Consider the following 10,413-nt stretch of genomic DNA (forward strand, 5'->3'; position numbering starts at 1 on the left):
TCTTCCCTCTCACAGTTCTTTGGATATCTGCACACACAAGTTACCAGACATCGCACGCTTGGAACAGCCAGTGTGCAGGGAGTCATCAGTGTTTTTCAGTGAACACCTGAACATCATTGTGCTGTTTATTTCAGGCTTTTTGTCACATTTTATATGAATGTGGCCACGACACTCCTTACAGTTGCCTCTGATTACAATATATTTGTCTGTGACTGATGGATAGACCTTGGCTCTTTTAAAAGCAAATGTGCAGGGGCATTTCACTTCTTGCCAAATGTGATGATTTATCACATGCGTCCAGATACCAGGCTTCAAAATTGTGTATTCCCTTTTTTTTGTTTTAGAGAACTTGTTTTTGTATATTACTGTTTCAGGCATGAATTCAATCCATTTCTGAAATGATACTTCAAAATCAAAAGTGCAGCAATCTTTTGGACTGGAGGAAAGGGACCCTTGCTCAAAATCAGAGTCATCACTACTGCCACTTGTGTCATGATCACTTTCATGAGTAAAGCCTAAAGCAGTCCAGATGTTGTGTCTGTTTAATTTAACAAAAGTGTATAGTGCCTTTGCAGTGATCTTGTTGTCTAGCTGTTTACTAAGCTCTGATTAGGAGTAGCTATGTTGCCTTTTTGGACTATGGCCTCTTTAGATGAACACGGGACTGTGGAAATGGAATCCAGTTTCTTGGGCGTCTGGCATAAGCAAACCATAATTACCCTCAATTATCCTGACTCCCAAAAATATCATGTAATGAATATAAGGATAATATAATATAGTAAGGTTAATGTAGATAGATAATATATCTTATATTAGGACCAAAATGGTAATGTTGACCCCTAGATTGTCAGTGTTTATTGAACCGAAAACTCATTGCTAACACTAATATCACTAATTTAGCTATGATATGTTAAATACAGTTGCACATGTGACCCATGGTCGTTTTTTAATACTAAAAGGCAACTTTGTGCAACTGTAATCAGCATTTCATGGCTAAATTAGTAATATAAGTGTTATTAATTGGTTTCTGTTCAATAACAAGTCTTAGCTTTCTTGAATGTTGTACAATTATTCTTGAAGCTACTAATATTGTAACTGTTTTAAAACAATGTATACTTACATTGGCCAGAAATTTGGATTAGTAATGACTTTTGTAGTTTGATTTATATCGATCTTTTCTCCACTAACTCTACACCATTTTATACAAGAGCATTCTTGAACAGAAGTGTCACTTGCCCCTAGTGCTGGCAGTGAAGATTGTAGCAGATGAGACTCGTAAAAATAAAATACAATCAGGAGAGACCGGAGTGAAGATAATTGTTTATTGAACAAATTATGTGATGACAGAACGTCTTCGTCAATTCTACTTTAAAAGTGTGCTCACCTCGAGGACAAACCCGAAATACATCGTAGGCTAGGCTAGGCTACTGACTAACTTCACACAAAAATACAGAGCTGTCTATAACTATTTTTGATCTTGTGACAATTGATTGATCTATTTTATTCAGTCAGCCTTGTATAGGCCTAATAAATATAACATTTAATTTGATTTAATTTCTAATATTTTAAAACCCAAAGCATGCAGCACAAACGAACGAGACTATTTTGGGTGAATTTGGAGCATGTGGGGGGGCTGAGTGACCTCAGAATGACCTAAAAATATTATTTTAATAAAAACCGAAACAGCACAAACGAAACTTTTTACAGCACAAACGATTGAGCATAGTTTGACGACGGTTTGCGTTGGGTGGGGGGCCAACGCAGGCGAGAAACCATGGTCTTATCTCGCGAAACGATCGGTCATTTTCTAAAATAATAATAATTAAAAAAAAATACTTTTTAATCACAAATGCTCGTCGTGTACCATTCGCATGACGTCACCTACTTCGCGGGCAGAGTTGCTAGGTAACAGTTAGCAAACACAGAGTAGAGAGTCCGAGCATATTACAAACCTTCGTTATAAAATAAATATAAAAGCATCTCAATAGACATCTAGATCAACGAATTCGTGGAGTTAAAATGTCAACAGCCTTCGTAAGAACAGGTGTAGTCGAGTACGGTCGGAGGAAAGGCTCGAGTAACCAAGGTGAGAATTAAAAATATCTGAAAGTAATGTATAATAATTAGAGCTTTTTTAATAACTTGGAAATATGTTATTGAATGCAGTTGGGAGTTGGGAGATGGAGAAACCCGAAGCAGACCTTCCTCAAGTGGTAGTTTTGTCCAAATCTGAATGGCAGCGCGTGCAGGACAGCGTGACCGGTGTGGATCACCAGAGCCGGAGTGTCATAGCAGCCGCTGACCAGCGGGAGGCGCTGCACACGCGCTCCAGAGAGGCCGCAGCACACTGGCCCAACACCATAGCGGTGAGTACTGGGATCACTGGGATCACTGCATTAGCAGACCGCACTGGGATCACTGGGATCACTGCATTAGCAGACCGCACTGGGATCACTGCATTAGCAGACCGCACTGGGATCACTGGGATCGCTGCATTAGCAGACCGCACTGGGATCACTGCAATAGTAGCTCTCTTATTTACGGAGTTTTCCTGTTTAGGTCATTAAAAAGCATGATGTTTACGCATATTTAGGAGCCCCGTACATGACACGCAGGAAAAAAGAAATATTAGGCTAAATCGATGGAACGAATTAGTAAATCGTGCACACAATCTAACTTTTTTCCTGCATGTCATGTGCGGGGCTCCTAAATATGCGTAAACATCATGCTTTTTAATGACCTAAACACTGTTAAGGAAGAAAATAGGCCTTTTTATAAGTCTTTATTAAGAAATAAGAATAATTAATAAAAAAAAAAGAATAAAAAGCTGTTGGTTGGATTTTTTAGCTCGTATGTATAATGTATTATAATATTTTGTTAATACTCCTGTTTATTTTGTATGCCGTTTGTGTTTAGAATGTTTTCAGGTTACACTTTACAATATTGGTTAATGCATTAAGTAAAACTAATTTGAAATTAATTTGTTACAGTGTATCTTAAATCCTTGTTAATGTTAATCATTAAAATACAGCTGTTTATTGTTAGTTCATGCCAGCTCAGGTCTATTAATATACAATTGCTTAATTATCTTACAAGTGTCACATGTAGTTCCACACGCTCGAGTCAGTGCTTTAATCACCGATAGGAACATGCAGGAGAAACAGAATCACTACACTCAATCCGGACTATCCTGGAGAGGGAACGACCTCAAACTGAGGGCTTAGATACACACAGCACACTAAAGAGATAATTAACTGTACAACACGTGAGAGGAATGATTAATCAAACACACTGGGAAACGAGGTCAAGGGACAAGGCACACGGGAGAACGGGAACAGGACTAAAACACAAACTACACCTAAAAAGAACATACACAATACAAACAAATGTTACCATTATTTATTCTTTTGAGCATGTGCAGATACTTTTATTTATTTATTTTATTTATATAGCCTTGTTTATACTTCTCGCTGTCTAATTTTCTTTTCGTGTCTGTGCCCCTATTATAATATTATTAAGTTTGTTACAATTTGGTATAATGTTAAATTGTAATTTGAATGTCATCTTGATGTGATATTTTAGTTTTTCTTCATTAAAAGAAAATAAATAAAACAATACCTGTGTCTCTGAGGGTTAATATGAGACTTGATCTGTACAGTAACAAAGTACAACAAACAAATCTGATTTCGTCCTTACAGGGACAGCGGCGTAAAAAGCTGGAGGCGAAAGCCGTGCGAGAGGCGATGGCCGAAGAGAAGAGGAAGCAGCTGGACCTGGAGGAAGCGGAGTACCAGGCCCAGAGACGGAAGGAGATCATCGAGAGAGCTCAAACCCAGCAGTTCTTCCAGACCGACCGAGTCAAAGGCTTCCATGTGCGTGTCTTACGGTATCAGATCACAGATCTTCTGTGGTGAAGTGTTGTAGAAACTGTCCTCTTGTTTTCTAGAGAGCTCTGATGCTGACGGAGGTCCAGAAGGAGAGGGAGGCTCAGCTCGAGCTGAAGCGCCTGAAGCTGAACGCCAGCAGAGACGCAGACAGAGAGTTCTTGGCCGAAAGGGCGCGCAGGGAAGAGCAGGCGGTCCAGCGGGACCAGCAGAGCGCCCTGCGGAGGAGACACGACCACCTGGCCGTCTCCGAGAGCTGGAGACTACAGTAAGGAGAAGTTTAAGGGGGTCGCGCACCGGACGAGAAGCGCAGCGCCGCAAACACATTATTCTCTATGAGTGTACACACACACACACCAGAGATGGGGACTCGAGTTTGAGACTCGGACTCGAGTGCGACTTAAGTCGCACACACAGTGACTTCAGACTTGACTTGAGACTCGTCCTCGAAAGACTTCAGACTCGACTCGGACTCGAGCTGCGGGACTCGTGAACAATGTTTATTTTTTGGAAACGTCTGATGAGCTCGCTGTTATTCCCCTCCCTCCGTTACCTATAACCTAACACGTGAAGTACTGTGTATCTGCTGCGCGCGTCCACACATGAGAGGACAACACACATGTCGACTGCACCGGCCGCTGGCTGCTGTGCCATTCATCGTAAACTTTGGGTTTAAAAACTTCAACAGAGCTGCCAACTCTCACGCATTCACCGATTGACACTTTTCACACACTCTCACGCCACACATCCATTTTCTCACGCACAGAAAAATCCGAAGCAAAGAGGACACGGAGACCGACAGACTAGACAGAGTAGGTTACTTACTCAGGTTGTTACTTACTTCATTACTCAGCTCTCAGATTCTGTCTAAATTCAAACAATACCGTTTTGGCGCTTGTAAATGTGACGTGACAGATCCCTAACGGCACGTGAAACGAACCTTTCTACTAGCTAATAGTAAATAAACACGAACACTGTTGAAAGATACAGTACAACTTACCGAAATGTATATTCAATCCTCATACATATCGATCAATCAGTGTTTTTCATCCGCGGAAAGGGGAGAACAATTATGTCACATAACATTTACCTCAGGAAAACCATTTAATGACCATAATATGGACTAAAGCAGGGTTAGTTGGCTAGAAAAAAAGAGCTATAGAGAGTATTTTGCTAAATATGTGTAGGCTACTATATTACGTATTTATTATATTTTTACTTGACGTATTTTATTTTACTTTTACTAAAGTTGTTATTATAATAAAAAAAACACATTATATTTAATTTGAGTTATTTTTAACCTTAAGTAATACTACCAGCTGATCTGTAGCTATGTTTACATCATTAGGTGAGATTTTTTTTTTCTGGAGAAAAATTAACACCTATATTGTGTACCTAATATTTATCCAAATATTTAATCAAATCACAAGAATTTAATTTAATTGAAATCGGGAAATTTGTTTCAAGCAATAATAACAAAACGTAGCTTACCAGAAATTGTACCATGTTAACATTGTAACATGTTGCCACTAAACCTAATAAAATTCTGTTTTTGTCATGTTGCAATAGCCTGTTTACTCTGATTATATACCAAAATCAAAGCTGATACTGTATGCTAATAAATAAAGGAGTCATAATAACATATTACATGCCTGGAATTCCTTATATAGCTATGCAGTGTTCTAAGCAGCCTGGATGGGTCGCTGTACGTGATGCAACACTTATTATAATGACAAGAGACTTGAGACTTGACTTGGACTTTAGCTCAGAGACTTGAGACTTGACTTGGACTCTAGCTCAGAGACTTGACTTGGACTCTAGCTCAGAGACTTGACTTGGACTCTAGCTCAGAGACTTGACTTGGACTCTAGCTCAGAGACTTGACTTGGACTCTAGCTCAAAGACTTGAGACTTGACTTGGACCCCTTGACTTGGACTCTAGCTCAGAGACTTGAGACTTGACTTGGACCCTAGCTCAGAGACTTGAGACTTGACTTGGACCCTAGCTCAGAGACTTGAGACTTGACTTGGACCCTAGCTCAGAGACTTGACTTGGACTCTAGCTCAGAGACTTGACTTGGACTCTAGCTCAAAGACTTGAGACTTGACTTGGACCCTAGCTCAGAGACTTGAGACTTGACTTGGACCCTAGCTCAGAGACTTGACTTGGACTCTAGCTCAGAGACTTGACTTGGACTCTAGCTCAGAGACTTGACTTGGACTCTAGCTCAAAGACTTGAGACTTGACTTGGACCCCTTGACTTGGACTCTAGCTCAGAGACTTGAGACTTGACTTGGACCCTAGCTCAGAGACTTGAGACTTGACTTGGACCCTAGCTCAGAGACTTGACTTGGACTCTAGCTCAGAGACTTGACTTGGACTCTAGCTCAAAGACTTGAGACTTGACTTGGACTCTAGCTCAGAGACTTGACTTGGACTCTAGCTCAGAGACTTGAGACTTGACTTGGACCCTAGCTCAGAGACTTGAGACTTGACTTGGACCCTAGCTCAGAGACTTGACTTGGACTCTAGCTCAGAGACTTGACTTGGACTCTAGCTCAAAGACTTGAGACTTGACTTGGACTCTAGCTCAGAGACTTGAGACTTGACTTGGACTCTAGCTCAAAGACTTGAGACTTGACTTGGACTCTAGCTCAGAGACTTGAGACTTGACTTGGACTCTAGCTCAAAGACTTGAGACTTGACTTGGACTCTAGCTCAGAGACTTGAGACTTGACTTGGACCCTAGCTCAGAGACTTGAGACTTGACTTGGACTCTAGCTCAGAGACTTGAGACTTGACTTGGACTCTAGCTCAAAGACTTGAGACTTGACTTGGACTCTAGCTCAGAGACTTGAGACTTGACTTGGACTCTAGCTCAAAGACTTGAGACTTGACTTGGACTCTAGCTCAGAGACTTGACTTGGACTCTAGCTCAGAGACTTGACTTGGACTCTAGCTCAGAGACTTGAGACTTGACTTGGACTCTAGCTCAGAGACTTGAGACTTGACTTGGACTCTAGCTCAAAGACTTGAGACTTGACTTGGACTCTAGCTCAGAGACTTGAGACTTGACTTGGACTCTAGCTCAAAGACTTGAGACTTGACTTGGACTCTAGCTCAGAGACTTGAGACTTGACTTGGACCCTAGCTCAGAGACTTGAGACTTGACTTGGACTCTAGCTCAGAGACTTGAGACTTGACTTGGACTCTAGCTCAAAGACTTGAGACTTGACTTGGACTCTAGCTCAGAGACTTGAGACTTGACTTGGACCCTAGCTCAGAGACTTGAGACTTGACTTGGACCCTAGCTCAGAGACTTGACTTGGACTCTAGCTCAGAGACTTGACTTGGACTCTAGCTCAAAGACTTGAGACTTGACTTGGACCCTAGCTCAGAGACTTGAGACTTGACTTGGACCCTAGCTCAGAGACTTGACTTGGACTCTAGCTCAGAGACTTGACTTGGACTCTAGCTCAGAGACTTGACTTGGACTCTAGCTCAAAGACTTGAGACTTGACTTGGACCCCTTGACTTGGACTCTAGCTCAGAGACTTGAGACTTGACTTGGACCCTAGCTCAGAGACTTGAGACTTGACTTGGACCCTAGCTCAGAGACTTGACTTGGACTCTAGCTCAGAGACTTGACTTGGACTCTAGCTCAAAGACTTGAGACTTGACTTGGACTCTAGCTCAGAGACTTGACTTGGACTCTAGCTCAGAGACTTGAGACTTGACTTGGACCCTAGCTCAGAGACTTGAGACTTGACTTGGACCCTAGCTCAGAGACTTGACTTGGACTCTAGCTCAGAGACTTGACTTGGACTCTAGCTCAAAGACTTGAGACTTGACTTGGACTCTAGCTCAGAGACTTGAGACTTGACTTGGACTCTAGCTCAAAGACTTGAGACTTGACTTGGACTCTAGCTCAGAGACTTGAGACTTGACTTGGACTCTAGCTCAAAGACTTGAGACTTGACTTGGACTCTAGCTCAGAGACTTGAGACTTGACTTGGACCCTAGCTCAGAGACTTGAGACTTGACTTGGACTCTAGCTCAGAGACTTGAGACTTGACTTGGACTCTAGCTCAAAGACTTGAGACTTGACTTGGACTCTAGCTCAGAGACTTGAGACTTGACTTGGACTCTAGCTCAAAGACTTGAGACTTGACTTGGACTCTAGCTCAGAGACTTGACTTGGACTCTAGCTCAGAGACTTGACTTGGACTCTAGCTCAGAGACTTGAGACTTGACTTGGACTCTAGCTCAGAGACTTGAGACTTGACTTGGACTCTAGCTCAAAGACTTGAGACTTGACTTGGACTCTAGCTCAGAGACTTGAGACTTGACTTGGACTCTAGCTCAAAGACTTGAGACTTGACTTGGACTCTAGCTCAGAGACTTGAGACTTGACTTGGACCCTAGCTCAGAGACTTGAGACTTGACTTGGACTCTAGCTCAGAGACTTGAGACTTGACTTGGACTCTAGCTCAAAGACTTGAGACTTGACTTGGACTCTAGCTCAGAGACTTGAGACTTGACTTGGACTCTAGCTCAGAGACTTGAGACTTGACTTGGACTCTAGCTCAAAGATTTGAGACTTGACTTGGACTCTAGCTCAGAGACTTGAGAGTTGACTTGGACTCTAGCTCAGAGACTTGAGACTTGACTTGGACTCTAGCTCAAAGACTTGAGACTTGACTTGGACTCTAGCTCAAAGACTTGAGACTTGACTTGGACTCTAGCTCAAAGACTTGAGACTTGACTTGGACTCTAGCTCAGAGACTTGAGACTTGCCTTGGACTCTAGCTCAGAGACTTGAGACTTGCCTTGGACTCTAGCTCAGAGACTTGAGACTTGACTTGGACCCTAGCTCAGAGACTTGAGACTTGACTTGGACTCTAGCTCAGAGACTTGAGACTTGACTTGGACTCTAGCTCAGAGACTTGAGACTTGACTTGGACTCTAGCTCAAAGACTTGAGACTTGACTTGGACTCTAGCTCAGAGACTTGAGACTTGACTTGGACTCTAGCTCAGAGACTTGAGACTTGACTTGGACTCTAGCTCAAAGATTTGAGACTTGACTTGGACTCTAGCTCAGAGACTTGAGAGTTGACTTGGACTCTAGCTCAGAGACTTGAGACTTGACTTGGACTCTAGCTCAAAGACTTGAGACTTGACTTGGACTCTAGCTCAAAGACTTGAGACTTGACTTGGACTCTAGCTCAAAGACTTGAGACTTGACTTGGACTCTAGCTCAGAGACTTGAGACTTGCCTTGGACTCTAGCTCAGAGACTTGAGACTTGACTTGGACTCTAGCTCAAAGACTTGAGACTTGACTTGGACTCTAGCTCAAAGACTTGAGACTTGACTTGGACTCTAGCTCAGAGACTTGAGACTTGACTTGGACTCTAGCTCAAAGACTTGAGACTTGACTTGGACTCAAGCTCAAAGACTTGAGACTTGACTTGGACTCTAGCTCAAAGACTTGAGACTTGACTTGGACTCTAGCTCAAAGACTTAAGACTTGAGACCCACACGCCCAATGTTTTGAGAACATGATTAAAGACCAGATAACTTTGAACGAACATTCTATTAATGTTACTAGAAGAACGTTTGTTCGTAACTTCTGAGAGAAGCTTCTAGGAAACATCAAGGTGTCTGATGTTTCCCGCTTTATTAGGTGTCAGGATCATGAGATGAAGAAAGAGCAGAAGAGGCAGGAGATCAGGAGGGAGGCTGAAGAAATGGAGCGACTCCGAGATCGGGATCTGAGGGAACAGGCCATGAAAGAGCGCAAGAAACAGGAAGAGAAGAGGAGATCGACGAATGCTTTTCGGGTTAGACGGTTGTTGGACAACATCCACACTGTGAAAGCAGACTGGATCATATGTGGTTTAGAAATTCCTTCTTCTGTCTTCCATCAGGAGCTTCTGACCGAGAGAGAGCAGAAGAAAGCAGCGGAGGCTCGGAGGCAGGAGGAAGAGGAGGAGAAGAGACAGCAGATCGCCACCCAGAAAGAGGAGCAGAAGATGATGTGGAAGGAGACGCAGGAGGGAATACTCAGGTGTTGTACATTAGACAAAATGCGTCCTGTGGCGGAGATTACAGGATTCTCATTAGTGCCAGAAATTAACTTCTTTATTTTGCTTCCTACAGTTGATTTCAGGAGCATGTTCTTACATGTATGAGGGCTAGCACGTATAAAACACACAGCATTCTGATTATTAGTGTTAAACACTTCCAACCCAGACTAAACTTGATATATTAAATGCTAGACAACAGATAAAATAACTTTGGGCGCATTTTAGGCATTTTTGTTACTTTAAAACTGTGAATCTCTAGAGATCATGGGCTGTTATTTTAGTATTATTTATAGTATACAGTATTTAGCAATGTTTTGAATTACCTTTTATTTTTATTTTTTCAGGTTAAGGTTTAGGAATTGTGAGTATGTGCTGTTATTGTTTTTTTTTTTAGCTTTATTTTATATTTATTTTGGTTTTAGTTTTAGCAATTTTAGTAC

The 10,413-nt window shown here is 42.0% G+C and overlaps 1 protein-coding gene across 1 annotated transcript in view; it reads left to right on the forward strand.

Moving 5' to 3' along the window:
* Positions 1 to 2,019: 2,019 nt before the first annotated feature.
* Positions 2,020 to 10,413, forward strand: part of LOC308681656 (cilia- and flagella- associated protein 210-like) — a gene marked incomplete at both ends in the record, with an annotated part of 9,929 nt that continues 1,535 nt past the window's right edge. Inside the window, 6 exons of the mRNA XM_081350738.1 lie at positions 2,020 to 2,086; positions 2,167 to 2,366; positions 3,699 to 3,872; positions 3,947 to 4,152; positions 9,571 to 9,727; positions 9,815 to 9,954. Of these exons, the coding sequence (XP_081206864.1) occupies positions 2,020 to 2,086; positions 2,167 to 2,366; positions 3,699 to 3,872; positions 3,947 to 4,152; positions 9,571 to 9,727; positions 9,815 to 9,954 (944 nt within the window). The remainder of the gene's footprint in view (positions 2,087 to 2,166; positions 2,367 to 3,698; positions 3,873 to 3,946; positions 4,153 to 9,570; positions 9,728 to 9,814; positions 9,955 to 10,413) is intronic.

This window comes from Scardinius erythrophthalmus (assembly GCF_964197995.2).
Source record: "Scardinius erythrophthalmus genome assembly, chromosome: 21".
In the NCBI taxonomy this organism is placed as follows: domain Eukaryota; kingdom Metazoa; phylum Chordata; class Actinopteri; order Cypriniformes; family Leuciscidae; genus Scardinius; species Scardinius erythrophthalmus.